The sequence below is a fragment of the Otolemur garnettii genome, unplaced genomic scaffold, assembly GCF_000181295.1.
Source record: "Otolemur garnettii isolate 467f Iridium unplaced genomic scaffold, OtoGar3 scaffold00005, whole genome shotgun sequence".
Taxonomy (NCBI): Eukaryota; Metazoa; Chordata; class Mammalia; order Primates; family Galagidae; genus Otolemur; species Otolemur garnettii.
In genome coordinates this window covers 32,056,658-32,079,038 of record NW_003852400.1, presented here as the reverse complement: position 1 = coordinate 32,079,038, position 22,381 = coordinate 32,056,658, and the positions used below count along the sequence as shown (strand labels likewise).

The window sequence follows — 22,381 nt, the reverse complement described above, 5'->3', positions numbered from 1 at the left end:
AAAGTTGATCATTTTATCAAATTATTTGTGGGGAAGTTAATTTTATATTTTCATGTTCTTGAGTTTATTTTTGTCCCAATTATAAGCCCACCAAATGAATATAGGCACTGCATTTGAGATTTTAAATTTCTCTTAAGATTTGTAAATCTGAAAAGATTTCCCACATCCAGGTTTTTTCTTTTTTCACATCCAGGTTTAAACCTGTATATAGATATTGAATAAATAGATCTATTTTTATTTTCACAATATGCTTCTTTTTTTCCATTTTTTAAGAAATCACTTATGTCCTAATATATAGTTTTCGAAAGTTATGCAATTTTTTTTATTTTTCTGGAAAGAAATACTGGTTTATAATAGCTTATACTTTCCACTTCCCCGAAAATCACTGTATGAGTTTTTTTTTTTTTTTTAACCATGTTGTTTCAGAAATTTCCTTAAGCCCATGTATGGATATATGCATGAGCTAGTGTGTGAATATACGTATATATACACACACAGAGATAAGAAACCTTATGTTCTACCATCAGGAACAGTTGCTCTTTGGTTAACTGAAAATATGTATGTGGGAGAACATGTAGAAAGATATATACATACATTAAACATTTAACTAAACTCGAAATATGCAAATATATATTCATTGGCTATACTTTTGGGTTGGGATCGAGGACTTTTCCATGAGGACAGATTTTCTTATTAGAAGTGGTATATAGCCGTTCTTGCGTATAGAATAGTGTTATTACCCACAATGCTCAGTTTTTATTGTTTTAAAGTGTAAATAAAGCAAAAGACATCTGTGAAGCATTGTGAGTATAAAAATACTCATGTTTGTTATTAATTACCAAAGCTTTCACAGTAGTTGTGTCTAAACTTAACCTGACCACTCTTCATAAAAACAACACTGCACCCAGCTGACATGACTGTGTCTTTCGAAAGCATGCAAGTTACTTTTCCTGGAAACAACTCTTCCATTTTGTATGCACAATTAAATGGTTGGACTAATAGTTAAATTACAGTTACAATAATAAGATTAAGTTTTACTTGGAACTGGCATAAACAGACTGGGGACCACACAGAAATCACGATTTTGAGTGTTTAGCTGAACCAATAGAAGGAGATAACGAGAGTGATCGTAACATTGAAGAGCTGCCTCCTGGCTCCTAACCTCCAGCTTACTGTGGCCAACAGTCGTATAGTTTATAAAGAGAGTGGAGAGTAAGTGTCAGTGAAGTTGCAGTTGGATACAAAATCTGTTTTTACATATAATCATATGTATATCAATGAATATAATTTTTATGTACATTATATAGACATACAATATTATTTCATAATGGTATTACCACGAGCTAGCACATATTAAAAATTAAAGTAAATTTTGTCATGTATGCTTACATTCTTAAAATTCATTCCCTCCAATCAGGATTTCTTTAACAAAAATCTTGTGAGTGGTTTACATTCAGTATGAAATTATCCTAGGAGAAAATACACACTTCAGACATGACCTAAGAAAACCATCACTTTGAGGTCAAACAAATCACAAAGTGTGCCTGCAAGGTTGGGAAGTGGGCAGCAGCTCCATTCCCTTAAAACTAGGTTTCATGTTGTTTGTTGCCTGCCAACTTCCCAGAGACACTGTTCAGGTCATCACAATAACTACCACCAGTTATGGTGACTCAGCCCCCAAAGTATAATAAAGTAAATACAGTACTTCTTTACAACATCCCTTTACCGTGAGGACCTAAGCAGCATACCTCTGATGAAGTTATTAACAAAATAAATAAATAGATAGATACATATAATTCATTCTTTCAATATTTACTAAATGCCTATTTTATTTTATTATTTATTTATTTATTTATTTATTTATTTGTAGTTTTTGGCCGAGGCTGGGTTTGAACCCACCATCTCTGGCATATGGGGCCGCCACCCTACTGATTTGAGCCATAGGTGCCGCCCACTAAATGCCTATTTTATGCCAGTATTTTCATCTCAATTTTCTCAATTTATCTTCACTTGCACCTCCTCATTTTATAGGTGAAATACATGGTAAGTGAGTGATGGTGAATACCTTGATTAAGTTTGCACAGAAATAAGAACCAAAGCTTGGATGTGGCCGCTAAGCCCACACTATTGACTTCACCCAAAGTTATTTTTGCTTTTTGCTTTTTAGTAAGAACTTACCTAAATTCAATAGAAATGCTAAGACTTTATATCTACATATTATATTATATTTATGTTTAACATTTGACAAAGTCTTTTGAAAAACCAAGACTATTTTGCTAGGCAGAAAGTACTTTTGGAGCAACTACCAAGGACGACTAACAGATTTAGAGCCTTTGCCAATTATAAAATGAATTTCTTTCCCTCAATGTTCAAATCCCACAATAAGTTCACATTAACTGAAGGTGTAGATTTGCAGCTATTAGTACGATGGTTTCTCAGAGCTTAGAACCTTTATATTTATAAGCCCTGATGAACAGGGTGGTGCTTCTGTGTCAAGGAGATCTTATGTAAAGTGATATGTGATACCTTGGGTGAAAGTTCTAGGGTTTCTCAGAAATGATCGTGGACCTAGCTCCCATGTTAAAAAGGGCCGAGACTGCATTCAGGCAAGTTGTGCAGGAAATAGTAGCAGGGAGCAAGTTCCAGGGTTAAGCGATGGAGATGTTGGCACCTTTATGGTTTAGTACAAATGGAGGTGCATTGCGGCTGCCAGTCTTTCATGCTGAGGTTGGACAAAAAGGAAGAAACCCTGTGATTGAGGTAATCATCCCTTGCTGCCTATAGTTTGCCAGGGATCAATAGCAGCAGGTTTAAGGATTGTGGTAAACAACTCTTTCGTGAAAGCAGTTTTCACCAGTGCATAAAGACGCTACCTCTGAGAATCAGCATGATATAGGAAGAGATTCTCTCTATCAGAGCACATATTAAAATGAAGTCATTTTACTTCATTTATTTCATCTTTCTGTTTTCTGTGAATGGTCTTTTGGTTTTATTTTTTACTCTCTGTTTATTATGATGATCATTCTTTTCGGAATTCTAATACAATATATTTCCCAGTTAAGATCTGTTGTGCTGTGTATGAAGTCTAAGGATCACAAAACACTGAATTCTATATTTAAAATGTCTGCATAGCAAACACAAATGGTTGATATTTGAAAATGCTCAAATATCAATAACTATTTTATATTATGTAGTTGGGTGTTCTATGTTCTTTCATTTCTTTAGAGTAGCTATTTTCAGTGTTTGAATAAATTATATTGATTAAAGCAATGATTTTCCAGCTCCTTTTTATGAGTAGGATAAGAATTTATCTGACAGAAGGAAATCTGCCTTCATTATAGCAGTGTAATTTATTTTGTACTTTAGAGCCCAAAATCTTAAAGAAAGAGCCTGAAGGTTAAATGGTAAACACTGACCCCTTCTGATCATAGACCAATTTTATCCTGCTGTAAAATAAAGTTGATAAGCTCTTTCTGAAACTTTTCAATAACTTCCTCATTGGGAGTTAACGCTCTAAAGTATTATAGAGCTTTGCCTGTCAGGGCTCATTAACCCCCAAAACATGCTAGTGAAATGCTGTCGGACGGCAAATGTTTCAAAGATGCAATTGCTTCTACCTTCCCATCCTTCACATAAAAAAGGAAAAAAGATAAGATTTTACGAATGGAAATAGGAGAATGGATCCATGTACCACTCTGTTGGCCTATGCTGCTTAAATAAAATGTAGTAAATGACTCAGAAGAGCTTCTATCCAAGTTGGAAATAAACATATAACAAAAGAGGGTAACAACAAAAAAACCCTAGGAAACATGAAATAGTTATTATAAGTTTTTGCCATTTTTCCTTATACTGGCATTTTTTTAATCCAAAGAAATCACTGGGGTTTTCTTGACATGAGTGTTTGTGTTTTTGTGTTTAAATGAATGTTTACCATTTTCATTTCTTTAGATAATATAAAATATGCATACAGATGGATATACTGAGGATTTTCAAGTTTACCTAAATATGTACCTCTTATATGATTCTAGATTTCAAAAACATGCCCTCATCAATTGAAGACTCAATTTAGTTTTAAAAATTATTTTTTTTCTTTTTCTTACTTTTTGCTATTGTTTATTCTCTTTCCCAACTTACTCAGAAGGATGACTTATTGGAGGGGCAGCTGAAGCTAGTTAATCAAGTGCTATCTCTGTTAGAATACCACATGGGAATTTCCCTAACTACCTACATGGCCAAGAATAAAATAATGTTAACAGGTGACTTGGTAGCTCTTTAAAGTCATATATTTACATATATTAAATTTCCAGTAGTACATAAATACATAATCTGGTACAAGCACTCATGTTCAGTGTAACTATCCAACTTCAATTTTATTTAATTCTTCTAACCTAAACATTTTATGAATTAAGCGTCAACTGGAAATTGTTAGATAATGTTGCAGAATAATTATTAAGGTATAGATTTTACTTTTTTTTTTTTTTTTACAAAACATCAATTCCATATTTTAGATGCCTGTTATCAAGAATCCTGGGTGAATTATTGCTATATTCCTTGACAGCATTAAGTTTTGAACTACTAACTACAAGCCATGTGTTTTGAAACATACACATTGAATTTAACCTATTTAAACATATGCCTAATGCAACCAGTAAAATTATAGCTCTGGGTCTATATATGTATGAACACACACGCACATATCTATATGTGTTGGGAAAAAATACTTTGTATAATGACCATGAGCACCCAAACAGGGACGTATACGTGTTTTATATCATTTATAATAACTTTTGCTTATGGCCTATATACTCTAATATGGACTCCATGTTAAGGATGCCCTATGTTTTCTGTTAAACCTATACAATTCTAGGAAATAGGCATCACTATTTCCATTTTGCAAAAGAATGAGCTCTCCAGGTTATATAATAATTAGTAGAGATGAGATTCACCTCAGCCTTTCTGATTGCCAGCCTCAACCTATGATAAATTCGATGTATGCATTATATCATTAATTACCTGTGCAAAATATTGTAATTTACAAGTTTTGAAAGGCGGCGTTTCCTTGAAAAAAAATCAATATTGTTGGCAGAAATGATGCCTATATCGAAGCACATAATTTTCCAAAGATTTAAATTTTTAAGAATCTTATGCCATCCATTTTCAGTCACACACCAAATTTATTCAATATTTCTGTACTATCAAATTGCAAAGTCCATGGACTATACTAGTTAGAAGTTTCTAACTATCTAGCCCTCATGTATTTAATAACAGTTTTACTTTCAAAGCTACTTAAAAATAACTTTCTAACTTGTGGAAATTGCAAGGATACCCAAACAAAGCAAATATAGGGACTAGGAAATAAATATATGTGATAGGAAATACATGGCACTAAAGCCCCCGGGCAGACATTGCTAATCAATCACGACAGTTTTTGAAATCACTCCTAGATATGGCCCAAGAATCCTCAACACAAGCCTTCAGGTACTCTTTTAAAAGTTGTGTGCGTGTGTGTGTGTTTTAATGTTAAGTTTCAATCATTTCTTCATTCATATATTCTGGCTTTTGTCAGGCACTGATCTAGGATCTCACATAGAACAGTGAAACTGTAAAAGTCCTTTTTCTTATGGAACTTTGATTAAAATGGGGAAACACTGGCATTAAGCAAATCCAATAAGTAACATTTCAAGTTGTAATAAATTATATTCATAAAGGATGCTAAACGTACTAGAGAAACCTTTCTGACGTTTGACCTGAGACCTAAATAAAAACTAAGTCCCACAAGGAACCATGGTCATGTTTTCAGCAGAGTGAAGCCTGATTGCAAAAGCTCTTAATTAAAAGCATGATCGTTGTGATCAAGGAACAATAATGAGGCCAGTGAAGCTAGAGTGGAGTAAAAGGGGATGAATGTGATTTTGTGCAAAGAATTGAGGGTAGGGAGACAACAGATAGATAAAGATTGATCCATTACATGATGGTTACAATAATCTCAGCAAAAAAGGTCAATAGCAGCTTAAATAATGTAAGAATGAAGGTGGTAAGTAATCATCCAGTTTGTGATTTACTTTCAAAGAGGAGTGGGTATAGACTGGAAATTATAAAAATAATTTTGGATATTTTAGGATTATGCATTTTAAACACACATGTGGAGGGATAGAAAGGTTATTTCTATATAGGAATTATGTTTCAAAAAGAGATTGGAATAAGAAATATATGTTTAGACGTCTTCATAAAAACTAAATGAATGCCTGGGGCATAAATGAAGTTACCTGGGGAGCCCGTGTAGACATGGCTACACAGTGAAGGCGAGTAGTCCAAGAAAAATGCCAAGTCTTATAGTTTGCAAAGTTGGAGGAGGAATGAAAGATAGAGACCAAGAGGAAGCAAGTAGCGAAGTTAGAAGAGAACTAAGAGAAAGACGTGTCCTCGATGCCGAGTGGGGCAAGCGTTCAAGAAGGAAGATGAGATCAATTCTGTCAGATGCTGCTGGGAGTTTTGAAAAGATGAAGACTGACCATTAGATGTGGTAACAAAAAGGTTATTGATGATTTAACACAAGTTGATTGGGTGGAGTCATGATAGAAGTTGGTTAGATTATATGAAATGGGTGAGAAGAGATGAAATAGAAACAGGGAGAAGACAATTCTCTCTCTTTTTTTTTAATCACGGGAACAAAGAAATTGGCAGGAATAGAATGCAAGTTTTAAGCTCTAGGATATCATTATTATAAATAATACCTTAAACTCAATCATATAAGAATTCTGTATTATAGAATTCTTATAGTCAATCATACACTAAGAATTGGGCAATATTGCCTGTACTTATAGGCATTCTTTTTAGTACTCAATACCAAACCCTTTAAATTATAATCCTATAATATTTATCATTACCATTTTTTATGACAATGGTCAACTTTAGTAGTCCCTCATAACTTGAGATAAAAAGTCATAATTGGGCACATAGGGATAATACAATTCATTTATATTTAATATTGTTTCTTTAACTGACACATATTTTAATAATGCAACTATGACATGTATTGAGCCAATTAAAAGCAACAGCTTTCACATTATTCATTAGGACTTCCAATAAGCAATGTGGGCTCAAGTTTATAACCATGAGACTCTTCTATTAGTTGTCGCATTTAGTAAAACAACTCAATGTATGTTTATGTTGATTATTGCTTAATTATATTTCTATAAAATATTTTAATAAAACATTTTTACAGGAAAGACAAGCAACAGTGAAAAAAGAAAAGAGTGGTCCCCAGCAGGCAAACAAAATGACCGACAAGAACAAAATGCAAAGAGCCAACTCCGTTACTGTGGATGGGCAAGGCCTTCAGGTATTACTTTTTAAGTTCAAATTTTAATAACTTTTATATTTGTTACTTCTATGCTTGCAAAGTGCCATATGTGCAGCTATCAACACATTTATTTCATGTGCAGATTAGCAGAGTAGACTATTTCAGAAAGAACGTTATTAGTGTGTCAAGCTGTCAGTCTTATCGTTGATTGACAGAATGACATTCTGGTTAGATTAATCATTTGTGATGATATCTCCATTTAAACTCAAATGGGCAAGAGATCTTTTGTCAGTCTGAACGTTTTTGCAAATTACCTCTAAATACACACGTTTATTAGATACATATGTGATATTTATTTACAGATATTCTTTCTCTGTATATATGTATATTCTTATATTTTGTATGAATATGATTTTGAAGAGTCATTTGATTGCAAAAATATGTCTTTAGGAAAGAAGGAAATGAACCCAATTCGTGTGAATACATTTATTCCTAAATGAATGAATAATAAAAATAAATAGTTTGTTTTAATTTATTTATATATTTCAAAGTTTTAAATGACATTTAAAACCTCATATACATTTCTAGTTTACAGGAGATACAGGTAGTTCAAAATCACCTTTTAAAGGTTCTAAAAAATTATGCTGTGATCTCTGACATCAAGCATAACACTTCTTTCCATTAGTATTTTAAGATATTGTATAGAACGGATATATTACATTTTTAATTTTTATTTCTTACTCCAAATATGACAGCAATCACCAAAGTAGGCTTACTCTATCATACTACACATCATAGATCTTGTCTGTGATACTACAGAAAAAGTCCTTTGTATTTCTCAGTTTGTGAGCACAGTTTAGGACACGTAGTCAATGCCCAAATGTTTGTTTCTTCATTTTCTTGAATATCTCATCGAAAATTTGAAAATAATTTGTTAAATATTGATAAGCAAGTTACTGCCTGGTTTTGTTCTTCTAAAAAAACTTGTGAATAGAAATTTTTATAATTATTAAACTTAACTACAAAAAAAGGGAATTCTGGGCAGTGCCTATGGCTCAAAGAAGTAGGATGGTGTCCCTGTATGCTGGAGGTGGCGGGTTCAAACCCAGCCCCAGCCAAAAAAATAATAATAATAAAATAAAATAAGGGAATTCTGAATGATAAAATTATTATACTTGTTAAAGAGTATGTAATTCAATTGTCAAGAGTAAGTTAGGGTGTACTTTTTTGAAGTCATATTTATATTTTTAGAAATTCTACTAAAGGTCTCAAATATGAAATATATCTATAACTTTGATACCAAAAAATTTTACTAATTAAGTCATCCAGTAAAACATTTCAATTTAATACATGCATTGCAAATATCGATCAGTTTAAATCTTTAGTCACTCTTGGTTCCTACAGTGAAATTCAGGAAAGGGAAGCCTAATTCTAAAATCCCTTTATATTTCATGCATGGGTAAGCACATACTTCACATCATGGAAGGGAAGAATATACCATTTATTAAATGATATAATCTAAGCACTAAGAGAATATTTTAGATGTTAGCTTGTTAAATTCTCTTCAGAAACTTATGAGTTCCATATGTGTACCATTTTATGACCAACATTTTCAAACTTATATTATGTGCAGAAGTAAGGTAACTAACTATACCCAAAACCAGTCAATTGTAAAAGCAAAGTTAGAATGAGGACATGTGAATCAGACTTTATATGTTTAACTCATCAGACACCATGTCTCTTTGCTTCAAACTTTTTAACATGTATGTAACTGCTAAATCTCTGGCCATTTTGTTCTTCTCTGTACTTTTATATTGCCACAGGCTGTGAGAGAAAAATCATGTGTGCAATAAAAGTATAACGTAGCTCTCATCTCCCTCTCTCAAGATTTGTATAATCATACCGGAACTTACCCAAACGTCAAAACTAAAATTAAATAGCATGTGCAGAGTATTTTGAAGGCTTTAAACGTACATAGCAATATGTGTGTAAGTTCAATTTTATTTTTATTCAAAAAATAATCTGATACAAGGGTGGACAGAAAGTCAATGGGCAATTTAAAATAGCTTAACATAGTAAATTGGACACAAACTTTGTGTCCACCCTGTATTTTATACTGCTAAAACTAAATTAGTCACATCAGAAAACATAGATAATTAACATTCAGTGGGGATGTGTTTGATCTCTTGAACCAGATGATGCATTTCATAACTCCTTTTGGCAGTCTTAGTTTGTCAGCAGGCAAACTGGAGATATTAGACCTAACAAAACAGCAGCAAAAAAGAAAATAGTAGTGTAATTGCAATCACAGTTTTGATTAAGTTTTAAAATATTTGTATATAATCATGTACAATAGTCTCTTGCAGCTCAGTGGAATGGACCAAAATATAATAGAAGTAGTTTTGGAGAAAATGTACGATGTAAAACAATAAATTCCTGGCTATTTTATATACATAATAATCTTAGTAATTTTGTGTGTGGTTGTCAATTTAAAATAGTAAAATTCTGGTTTTTGATCAGAACAGGTAAAGGATCTATCAGTAAGTTAATTTTTTTCTGTGAGCTTTAAAAAATACATATCATGAAAAAGCATTGAGTTGCAGCCCAGTTTGCATAGAACTCAGTGACAGAAGAGATCTCCACTGCTTAAAGAAGACAATTAATCATAGTTAAGCCCATTCATCTTATTTCTTTCCAGCTAACCAGCATAATGATCAGGATTATTATTTCTAATTAGAGGAAGTAATAGATCATGTATAACCTTAGGATGAGTCTCATTAATTAACCCTAGTCCCAGGGGACTTCAGATAGAGGTGGCTGGGCACTCTGTCTTTGTCAGTGCTCACACCACAGGTTTACACCAATCCATGTGATCATGGATAACCGCACTACAATTTCTTAACACATAAGAGATGTAGACTATAGATGACTCTCCCACATGTGAACAAATAAGGAAAAAACCAGAACAATTGTTTGAGCTAGATGATGTTGAACTTATCTTGTCCCAAAATATTCTTTGAGTAACATTTTCAAACACAGATATCACTTGAGAACTAACAATCTGGTCTGTAATGCTTTTAACACAGAAAAAAAGGGGGAACTCTTAAGCTTCTGAAACTGAATGAGTATCTTTACCCACACTACTGCTTTTCATGATTGCCTTCCTTATTTGCTCTATCTTATTCCTGTAATCACCTACTATAAACCAAACACACACACACAGTTTACATAACTATATAGTAGGTATATAACATTAATTTACTTTCTTTGATTGATGTGTGTGTGTCATGCTCACTTTATCATAGAATCCTCAATTTTGTTGACTTTTTCATAAGCAGTTCTTCATTGTCATTATTATGCTATAGTTTTGAGTATTACAACAACCTCTAATCTGAGTCCCTATCTCCGTATACATAATGTGATAGATGATGAATGATATAAAAATAGAGCTGGATAAGATAAGAAATGTCAGAGCAGAAAGTTGGTTGGAATCCTCTATATTTTAAGTAAAATAGCCAAAGTAGGCCTTATTAAGAAGATGATATTTGGGTCAAGATCCAAGGGGTGATGCAGTTGATGATGTAGACTAATGGAAAATGTACAGCATTAAGGCAAATATATGCCTGGAAAGTTCTAGAATCTAGAAGAAACTGCCTGGTTGGAGCAGGGTGGGAAAGAAGGTAAGTGACAGAGAGTACTTTAGTGACTGGGGCTTAGGGGAGGGCTAGATGCTCTAAATCCCTGAAAGCCCAAATAAAGACTTTGAACTTGGATCTGAGTGAGATGAGGAGATATTGGTAGGATGATTAAGTACATAAGTGACATGATATGGATTTTATTTTCAAAGGCTCACTGTTATTGAGATAGATAGTGGGAAGCAGGCAGTCCAGTAGGTTACTGCCATAGTTAACCAGGGGTAACAGGATGGGAATTTGATAGAGTGGAGCAGTGGAGGTGAATAGATGTGATGGGATTCTACTCAGTTTGAAGACAGAGTTACACAATATGCTGATTGACTGGATATAAGGTTGCAAGAAAGTGAGGAGTCAGGGATATCCCAGAGACAGTTCCATTCATCGGTGGAGTGGCCATCAGTGGAGACAGAAGAGGGTCTGGGGGAATAAGAGAAGTTTCTGAGGTTGTTAGCTATCCAAATAGAGATATTTTTAAGTAGACAGCAAAATATGTGAATCTAGAGTTCAGGAGGAAAGACATGTGTGAACTTGTGAGTGAAACACATTGATGGCAAGTAAAACTGTCATACAGGAAGGTTTGAACTGGGATCCCAAACCAGTGTGGCTCTAAAGTCATGCTGTTTAAATGTCTCCTATCTTAAACTGTCCCTTTATGTGAGTAAATGACTTTTTATATGAAGGAACTCCATTCAGTATGAAGGGAGATACAGAAAGCATAGTCCCCTTTGAAAACGCCTTGCACACCTGATTTTATAAACCAATCTTTAGGATTTTACATACCACAGATGCTATAAAATCTTTCCTAAACACTTTCACTCTTCATTAGTATTTTTTCATTATACTATTATTGCCTTTACTAAATGGTTTTTGAAAACTGTTTTGGGAAGTTACAGGATTCTGTATTTGTGCCTTGGGAAAAATGGTACAGAGAAGATAGACTCACAGTGGGCTCACAGCTATTTCATACATTAAACGGAGAAACTTGATAGTCACCTGTTTTACATGTTGTTCCACTTAAGGTTATCCCAAATGCTGTATAACTACGTATTTCCAAGAATGAATAGTTTTAGACTGACAGAATTTTTGACATGTGTAATGTTTTTGTCTCTTACTTCCTACCCTACCAAAATCTCAAACAAAAAAAAGATACAATATCTTTAGATGGCAAGAAATCAATTTTATGAATCATTGAATTTTATATCTTATTTCAGATTTATGTTTGGAAGTAAAAATTCTTCATAAAAATTTTTCTAAAAAAAGAATTAGACACTGTATAAGAGAGAATTAGTTGTCTAGAATAAAATTGGTACAAGAATACTATCTAATTCTCAGATATTATTTAGTTTTCACCAGTAGTATCTTTTACACAGAAGAAACTAGTCCAGAGTCATATTAACTCCTGATTCTAAGGCTGTACTCTATGGAAGTCAGAGAATGTTCTTGTGTGTAGCCAATACTAATGTAAATGGGAATGATAGAACATAATTTTGGCAACTTACACTCAAATGGTTAAGAGGGCATGTTAATTATATAGTCCTTATAACTTTTACATAAATTTGAGATTGTTTCAAAAATTTAAACTTAAACTATCACTGTAAAAGCTAAAAACAATTATTGTAATATATCGCAATAACACTTGAGTCACAAAAATCAGATATACTGAGTTTCCAAGCCAAGAAAACTATTTATATTCCTTTTTATCAATAGTTATGATTTGCACTACAATACAAATCACCTCCCTAAACTGAATTCTGTAAAGGGAAGGCAGGAGATAGTTCATATATGTCTACTTCTCTGGAAATCAAGATCTGGAATCAAATAGTCACATTAAATTAGCTGACTGAAATATTACATCTATTATAATAATAACCACATTGATTTCTTGATCTGAGATGATTTAATATACAAAAATATTGACCGAAAATGAGTATGGCCATATTCAACAATGAGACTAGCTTAATGTAAAATAAACAGCTGTCTAAGGGTTTTTAAATTAAGTTTCTATTGTTCTTCCCTCAGGGACTAGCAACATTAGCAAGCTTGATGAAGAATAATATGTCTCTCTATGCCTGATTCCATCCATATCCAATTCTGTGACCCTATAGATAGTATTTTTGACATCAATTACAATTACGTCTGCAGCATGTGATGGGAAACAACAAAAATAAGGGAAAAAAAAAAAACCATAGTAGTGTTTTGTTTGTTTTTATCTCAGACAAGATAACCATCAATTTTTCCCTCATGTATGTAAAATGCCCACAAGTATCTCCAAGGCTGACAAGACAACTCCACATTTTTATTAGTACTGGTGATCCTATATTTCTGTTCATATCTGAAATCTGTAGCATCTTTCCTCATGATCAAAAATGGCTGTTGGTCCTCATAATTTCTAAGATCCATGCTGACATTAGGAAAAAGAGGTAGAAGGTCTAATTCCTCTGGTTAAAGAGCATGCATTGAATTTCTGTACAATACTTCTATGTCAGAAGTAATACTTCTGCTCAGGCTGCCATAACAGATTACCATAGACTGGGGGGCTTAATCAAGAGACATTTTTATTTCTCGTAGTTCTGGAGGCTGGATGAGTCTAAAAGCAAGATAATACCTTGGTAGATTTTGCTCTGAGTCCTTCTGTCTTGGCTTGTAGGTGACCACCAGCTTTCTGTATGCTCCTGTGATCTTTCTTGTGTGTTGCCAGAGAGAAAGAGAGAAATCTTGTCCTTTTTATATGAGTCGCTAATTTCATCATGAAGGCCCCATCCTTATGACCTCATCTAACCCTAATTATGTCCCCAAAGCTTCATTACCAAATACCATCATAACAGGTGCTGAGACTTCAACATGGCACATAGGAATTGGAAGGAGTACCCAATTTAGTCTATGGTTATTTCCAATTATATTTCAACAGACAAAACATAAACATATTTTATCTACATATTTATTTGTCCTCTTACATGACATGGCACTAGAAATTAAAATTTCTTAAAATTCTTTAAAAGAAATACATATATGTATATATATACACACATACACATATACTCTGTAAGCAAGAACTTCCAAGATATAGATATAACATATAACAGGGGTAGGGGGTACAAGATATTTCTAAAAAGCCAATGGCTTTTTTACTAAAGAAGCAGACTATGGGAATAAAATGTCCATAGCAGCCTCTACCTGTAGTGATCCAGCCATCTTGGACACCAGATGTAGAGAACTGGCCCCCACATGACCCATGAGTGTCCCAATGCTTGGCAGTCATGAGGGAATAAGGAAAATAAAGAAAGACTGTAGAAACAGAGTCAAATTTATAGAGTGGCCCAGGAGGTCAGTGACCTTTGTGGGAGATGCAGCAAAGATCTCCAACTCCAGATGAACTCAGTTTTTATTATTTCTCTTGGTTAGGAAATGGGTATTTGCAATAACAACAAAATTAACCCTTTAGCTATTTTTATTACTTTTACTTCTTAAGATACTTATCAATCACAAACAGGATTACAGAAAACAGAGGAAAAGAGAGTACAGACTTTGGAACTAGATGCCGCCCAGTTAATCCATTGTTTCCTGCCAGACAGATTAGTTGATGCTTTCCTCATCTTCAGGAGCCTGGAGGAAAAAAGCTGAATCCTCTTATCTCACAGTCCTAGGGACTAATCTTTCTTGCTGAATGAGTCAGCTACACTTGTTGATCTAAAATGGCTTCCCAAGCCCGTGCAGGGCCCAGCCAGCCTCTTGCAGACCTTTCTCTGAAGTCCTCTGATGTTCGAGCCAAGCTGTCTCATGAAGCCCCAGTATAGTGTGTTCCTTTTGGAAGCTTATGTCCAAAATGATTGTACATGAAAATGGGATACCTGACCCTGATCACACAACCTTTCGTAAGTCATTCCATTATTATACCAACCTAACTCTAGTCCCATAATCCTAACTTCCCTAATGTTCACCCACATCTCCCATTAAGATGCTGCTGATTATTTCAGAATTACTGAACCAGGTAGTTGGATTTTTAACTTGGCAACTTGAAGATGAGTGTGCAATACCATTGGTCTTTGGCTTAATTTGAATCTAAGAACTCCTCCTTAGGTCTCCTGGCACCCAAATGCATGTATCCTCTGCTGGACTGGCCGATTTTTATAGTAGCAAAGGTCAGCACAGTTTTAAGGCTCTTTATGAATGAGCATTGAAAAACAAGCCAAATTTGCTTGGAACTTTAACATTTAAGTCTACAATCACTAAATGCTTCCTTAACACCAGAGACGCAGCAGTGGTTCTGTTTAATCACATATCCTCCCTTAAATGTGGCTTTTATTAGGTGTTAGGTGTGTTCCATTAGGTCAGGTACCTGTTAATAGTATCAAAGGGGGTGCTAATCCAGTATCTGATACTTTGCAAATAAACAGCACATTTTATTTGTATTCTGTCTTATTTTCTAGGCTTGATTTATGATAAGAGGATGTGTGAGGAAAAGGTTGCTAATTATTTATTAATCCCAGTTTCCATGTTGGGTATTTTATTTTTGTTGATTGTGGAATATCATAATTCTTCTAAATTGCTTAACACTCGTGTTTTTCCAATGCATTGGATCTGTTTGCCCATCTCACTGCTTCCAAAAGGATATCTAGATTTAGTATTTTATTTTAAAATACCCTGCAGGCTATAATCCTTTAAAATAGAATGTTTATTTGTTTATTTGTTCATAATCATATATGAATATATATATAAAATAATTGTTAGGGTGGCACCTGTGTCTCAAAGGAGTAGGGCGCCAGCCCCACGTGGTGGAGGTGCCAGGTTCAAACCCAGCCCTGGCCAAAAACTGCAAAAATAAATAAATAAATAAATAATTGTTACTGACTTTTATAACTTATAATGATGGCCTTAAATATTCCAGTGAATAAATATCTCTGAAAACCATTGCAAAATATAGTTTCAAAAAAATGCTAAATATTTGACCCAATGTGAATTTAAACCTAATCTCATATACTTGAATATGTTGAATTTGAGGAGGGAAGGAAAATTCATCCTTATGAGTATTTGTTCAAAACTTTTATTTAGCTTGAGATTCTATTCAAAAACAAGGAGTAATAATTCAAATTGATTTAGAAATCAACTAAAATCTATAACTATTTTGCATATAGAGACTTTAGGAGTTCCGATGTGGTAAAGGGATGAGAAAAAATGGAAAAATAAAGGAGGCTGAATGCCAGTGTCTAGGTGTAGGTGTTTTTTGGTATTTCTTCATTTTAGGTTTTAATGATGGAGGAGAGATGCCCCTTGAAAACTACCAGTGTTACCCAAACTGAAACAGCCAAGGGGTTCCAGCTTGGAGCTGGAAATCCAATTACTGAGACAAGGATTTATTGAGAGAAAATATTTAAGGAATTCTGTACCACAATATTTTAAAACTCTTTATCTGAATTCTAATCAGTAAGGTAAAGATGATCAGACGGGATTTAGGTTAGTGCGAAGTCACTAGAAGCTTCTCACTATCTGCTCCGACTGGGGAATAGTCCCTAACTATAACTTGGTTCCTACTCCTCTCTTATACCCTGTAACCTTCCATCCTATCAGGAGAGAAGCTGGGGACCCCAGCTGAATGTCCTCTCCTTGGCCCAGCAGAACTCATGCCACTTGTCATGGAGAGAAGCTGGGGTTCTAGGTGGCACATCTGCCCACTGCTCCACCCTTAGATATCAGCTCTAAAGAGCTGAACAGGCTGTGCGGGCCACCAGCGAAGGTGCTGCTAATACAGAGCCACAGCCACATTAAAGGCTTGTTCTGTGTGAGCCTGGCTGTGCTTGGTGCAGGGCAGGAGGTGGGGGTTGCCCAAGCCAGGCCACCACTACTGAATTAGACTCCACGTCAGACTCTGACCCTACATTTCCCCTAGGCATTGCCCTGGCAGGGTTTCTCTGAGGGGTCTCCACCTCTGGATTGAGACCTGTGCACTCATGCTTTCCAAACGTCCTCTGAAATATAGCTAGAAATCATCAAACCTCAGCCTCTGCCATAATTTGGATGCCTGCAGACTTAGCACCACATAAACTCCACCAAGGCTTATGGCTTGAGTCCTCTGGAGCAATGGCCACAGATGTCTGCCTGGGGCCCTTTGAGCTGTGGCTGCATCCAGGGACACCAATAGCAGCCTTCTGAGGTGGGGCAAAGTGGCAGGGCCCAGGCCTGGATCCCTAAACCATTTAGGTCTCCACGGTCTCTGGACCACGATGGGAGGGGCTGCCTGGGCTTATTTCCATCTAAGACCTTATCATCCCTGCCTTTACTGTACATGTTTCTTTTAATATTTTGGTCACAACCACTTAACAAATCTCTAAGGAGTTCCAGACTTTTCCCTTCTTCCTTCTTTACTGAACCCTCCAAAGACGACCCGCCTGTCTACTAACCTCTGCTCCTTACCCAGACCCAGAGCCACTTCCACATTTTCAAATATCTTTACAGCAACACCTCCACCCCTCCTTAGTGTGCTCTGCATTGCTATAAAGGAATATCTCAAGGCAGGTAATTTATAAAGAAAACGAGTTTATTTGGCTCATCATTCTTCAGTGTACAAGAGATGACCTGGGTTTCTACTTCTGGTGAGGGCTTCAGGGAGCTTCCAGCCAAGGCAGAAGGTGAAGGGGGAACAGGCTGGCAGGAGGGTCACATGGCCAGAGAAGGAACGAGAGAACATGGAGGAATTGTCAGCCTTTTTTAAACAACCAGCTCCATGGTAAACTGATAATGAGAGAACTCATTCATTATTGCAAGGAGGGCACCAAATCAGTAATGAGAGATCCACACATGACCCAAACCACCTCCAACACTGGAGATGAAATTTCAACATGAGACTTGGAGGGGCCAAACACCAAACTGTGTCAGTCCTTTTCATATAGATTGTGCATAATAATTTCTCCACATATCCATCTTTCCTTCCAGATCACTCCTGTTCCTGGTACTCACCCACTTTTAGTTTTTGTGAACCCCAAAAGTGGTGGGAAGCAAGGAGAACGGTATGTGTTTAAAATCATTTCCTTTTCTGTGTCACACATATATAAAAAGATAAACTGAAAATGATGGGAAAATGCTTAAAAAATTATTCCTTACTGTTTATTAATTTTAAAACAAAATAAACAATGCTAGTGTATGTGTGTGTATATATATATATGGACATGATGTGTTTAGAATTGTAAATATGTTCATTGCCATAGCTCAAGTAGCTGAATTCTCTCTTCTCCATCTGAGAGCCCCACCCTTAACAAAGAACTTCGTATACAGCATATCTTCATAAATACTGTTGAATGAAAATGGGTTCTAAATGGTCAACATGATGGCTTCGGGTAAATCATAACCCAGTACTGAGGAACAGAATTTATATCTAGCTTCTAGGAAAAATATGTTCTAATGATTTTCTGCTTGTACATTTTGGAGAACATGATTCCATGCTTCCTAGAGAAGCACAGAACATTAATCTGAATAATAGTGAATTACATTGTCAGGTGTCTCAGTATTCTGGCCGATAACACAATTTCATTGTTGTAATGCATTAAGGATCAAATAATCATATGTAATACAAACATGAAAATCACTGCCCTAAAGAGTGAACCTTATGTTCTTCTAAAGAGGATAGTCACAAACAAAGACCTTATTCCTGCCTCAATGCTTTCTAGATGTCTTTTCTCATCTCACCCCAAATAGGCCATCAGATAAAAGCACTCACAAAATCACTTTGACAATAAAACAAATTTCCTCTGTGGATCACCAGATCACAAAGTTGAAATGTTTATTTCAATAACGGAATTTTGTAATGGAATTTTCTTTCCTATCAGTGAAATTTCCAGCTTTTTAAAAATGAAACATAGAGTGTTCTTCATCTTCAATCAACAAATGTTACTTCTGCTTAAACAGCAGAGGTTTTTTCTGATTTATCAATATATAGTTATGTTTTTACTCTATTAAATGTGAAAATTATTTAAATAAATAATGGCTTACTAATTTAACATATGCACAATGGTTTATTAAAGAGAAGAGCTGCATCACTCAAAGAGGTATGAAACAGTCATGATGCCTCGGCACCTGTGGCTCAAGTGGCTAAGGCGCCAGCCACATACACCTAAGGTGGCGGGTTCGAATCCAGCCCAGCCCGCCAAACAACAATGATGGCTGCAACCAAATAGCCAGGCATTTTGGCGGGCACCTGTGGTCCCAGCAACTTGGGAGGCAGAGGCAGGAGACTCACTTGAGCCCAGGAGTTGAAAGTTGCTGTGAGCTGTGATGCCACAGCACTCTACCCAGGGTGACAACTTGAGGCTCTGTCTCAAAAAAACAAAACAAAAAAAAAAAAAGAAAGAAAAAGAAAAAGAAAAAGAAACAGTCATGAAATAGAAATAGAAAAAAATGCTATTTTTTTCTTTTTTTCCCATTTCTAGTCTGTCAGCTGTATACACTACATATTACCAATATCTTGAGAAAAGGAAACTTTTAACAAAGATAACACTTAAATTCATGTTGAAAATTAGAGACAAGTTAAATCTTAAGAGTAAAAAATATAAAAATATATTTTCTAAGGGAAAGAAATTCCCCCCAAATTAAGATAACCCTCATCATGTATAGAAGGGTCCTTTATCTGCCTTCCCCGTCTTCCAGTACATACAAATAACTTCTCTAGTTTTAAAAAAGTAAAAGCGCTTAGATATGCTAAAATCATAAAGAAATTAAAAGTAATGGGGAGGTTCATATGCGAGCTCCCAACCACTTGTGGGTTTGTCCTTTATAGGCTAAGATCATACAAAGTCAAATGAAATGGAAATATGTTTTAATGGTGATCTATTATGAATACAGACATAAATTTTTCTGCATGCATAAGAGGCATCTTTCATAATGAGGTGCCATTGGTGTTTTTCTTTCAAAATTTTTGGCTTTATAACTTTGAGATGTCAGGTAAGTTGCCAAAGGTCGCAGAATCATATGTGCATATACAAGTTCCCCATATTACTTAATAGGTATAAAAGTGTCCACATATCATTTCTTTGAGCAGAAAGCCCACAGCAAATTCAAAATCTCTAGGTACTGGAGATAAAAAGCATAAGATCAGTCATGCAGGGAGGGAGGCCCACAAACAGTTACCTTGTAATGCCACACAGTACATGTTAGAATAGAATAGAATAGAAATTTGTTAAAATAAAGGCATTAGGAAAACTCAGAGGAGAGGATAACTATCTCTGAAGATATCTTGGTCTTCAGAGAAGTAGATTTTGTTTTGGTTCTTATTTAAGCAGGTATTTGCCAAGCAAAAGGAGAAAAACAGATATGTAAAGGGGTGTGGTGTGAAGCAGGAGAAATTTACCGAGGTTAGAGGCTAAAGGTTAAGGAGAAAGAGGAGAATAATGAGGGAGAAACCGTGGCCATTTCAAAACAAGTTGCCACTAGGAAGAACTTTTCATCATGGAAATGCGTGACTGTACTTAGACAGCAGTCTAGAAGAGAGCTCCATTGCCAAGAATGTTGTTACAGGGCTTAGGAGGAAACCTGAAGCCTGAACTAAGGTCGTGGGATGGAATAGAGAGGTTTGAAAGAGATTTTTCAAGAGGTGTGTCATGCACTGTGACCCCTCCCCCCATGGCACACAATTACAAGAGGGACTTTACCTAACAAAACGCAATCAGTGTAACCTAATTCTTTATACCCTCAATGAATCCCAAACAATTAAAAAAAAAAAGAGAGATTTTTCAGAAAGCACATGATTGTCCAAGAGTGGGGTTCGGGTACCAGGGGAAAAGAAGGATGAAAAGGACTCTAGGAGATATATGTAGATATTATGTAGTCAATTTGTAAAGTTTCAATCAGTAAACAGCACAAGAATGTATTTATACATACGTGGCAATATTTTCACGTATACATAAAACTAACTTAAAAAACTAAGTGTATCTTTTCACTTTTAATATTTTGTCACTTTAATACACATGTGAGGCATGTGTATACATAGAAAACTTCTGTCCCATTTGTTTGCAAAAATTATTTTTTTCAGAAAAAAATAAAGATTATTTAATATGGCCTGTGGAGACAGTTTAGCAATTTTGCTAGGTGATTAATGAAGATTATCCTTCATATAAAATGGTTAGGCCAAGTGAGACTACTTTCTTTGCTTACATATATACAAATAAAGTACACAATCCCATTTTATGTGAGGGATAGATAATTTTGGACACAATTAGTTTGACCCAATCACCTAATATTGAATTCTATATAGAGAAGTATCTACTGATAAGGATTTAATGACAGAAAATATTTAAAGAATTCTGCACACTACAACAGTTTAAAAATATTTATCTGAAATCTAATTAGTTAGCTAAAAGATGATCAAATGGGGTTTAGAAAATATTCTAAATGAATATGTATATTTAGAATTCAAGCATTAGTTCTAATGGTAAGCTATACTGTCTTTGTAATAACTACAAAGCCTTTTTTAAAAGAAACTTTAGTTCCTGTTATTATATTTCTAATATTAATCTAAAATGTATCAAAACATCTTTCATTATAGCCATATATATTTATAATGTTAAAGGATATTAATTATTTAAAAATGATTGGGAATCACTAAATTCCCTTCTCCCCTCCCCCCTTTTTTTGCCTTTATAGAATTTACAGAAAATTCCAGTATCTACTAAATCCTCGTCAGGTTTACAGCCTTTCTGGAAATGGACCAATGCCAGGGTAAGTCCAAACATAATGTCATTACCATTAACTCGCTTAATAGAAACTAACTAAATAAGTGGCCTGACATATCTAGAAATAATATTAATTGATTATCGCAGCCAGATTGGTATAAAAATATTGACTATCAGCTGCATAAAATAAACCAGTAAAGCAGTGAAGATGCTATTTTTCAAAATAGCTAACAATCCATTTAAAGTAGATTTTTCCTCCCTTCTAAATATCGTCAAGTTGTCGTCTTACTAGTCTTGGTAAAAATAATAACCTTTCTCTCTCTCACACGTACACACACACACACACACACACACACACACAGCTAAGTACTCAAACATCTAAACCGTGTGTTTGAAAAACTACTCTCCCTCTTGTACTTGTTAAATATAAAGTATTTGCTACAGCCGAGAAAGCTTGTTAACAAGGAATAGAAATCATAATATGATTTTTTCATGTACTACTTATAACATCTAACGAGTATCACAGCCTTTGTTAATATTTAAGATGAAATAAAATAATAAACCATATAATTTTGATATCACAAATATGCTCTGAAATGAATCACTGTTAATTTGGCCTAATGAAGTAATTAATGTCATCTTCCACTGACCCTCTTTTCTTCCTGTGAAGTTAAGAGTGAACATTAGGCTCCAGGAAGTAGAAAGAAACTCCATAAGCTCTATATACC

General features: G+C 34.8%; 1 protein-coding gene across 6 annotated transcripts in view; it reads left to right on the top strand.

Annotated features, from left to right (window-relative positions):
- Positions 1 to 22,381, top strand: part of DGKB (diacylglycerol kinase beta) — a 694,453-nt gene that overhangs the window by 258,249 nt on the left and 413,823 nt on the right. For all 6 annotated transcript variants that reach the window (XM_003782718.2, XM_012811488.1, XM_023519015.1 and 3 more), the window contains 3 exons: positions 7,226 to 7,342; positions 17,926 to 17,999; positions 21,625 to 21,699. In XM_003782718.2, the coding sequence (XP_003782766.1) occupies positions 7,226 to 7,342; positions 17,926 to 17,999; positions 21,625 to 21,699 (266 nt within the window). The remainder of the gene's footprint in view (positions 1 to 7,225; positions 7,343 to 17,925; positions 18,000 to 21,624; positions 21,700 to 22,381) is intronic.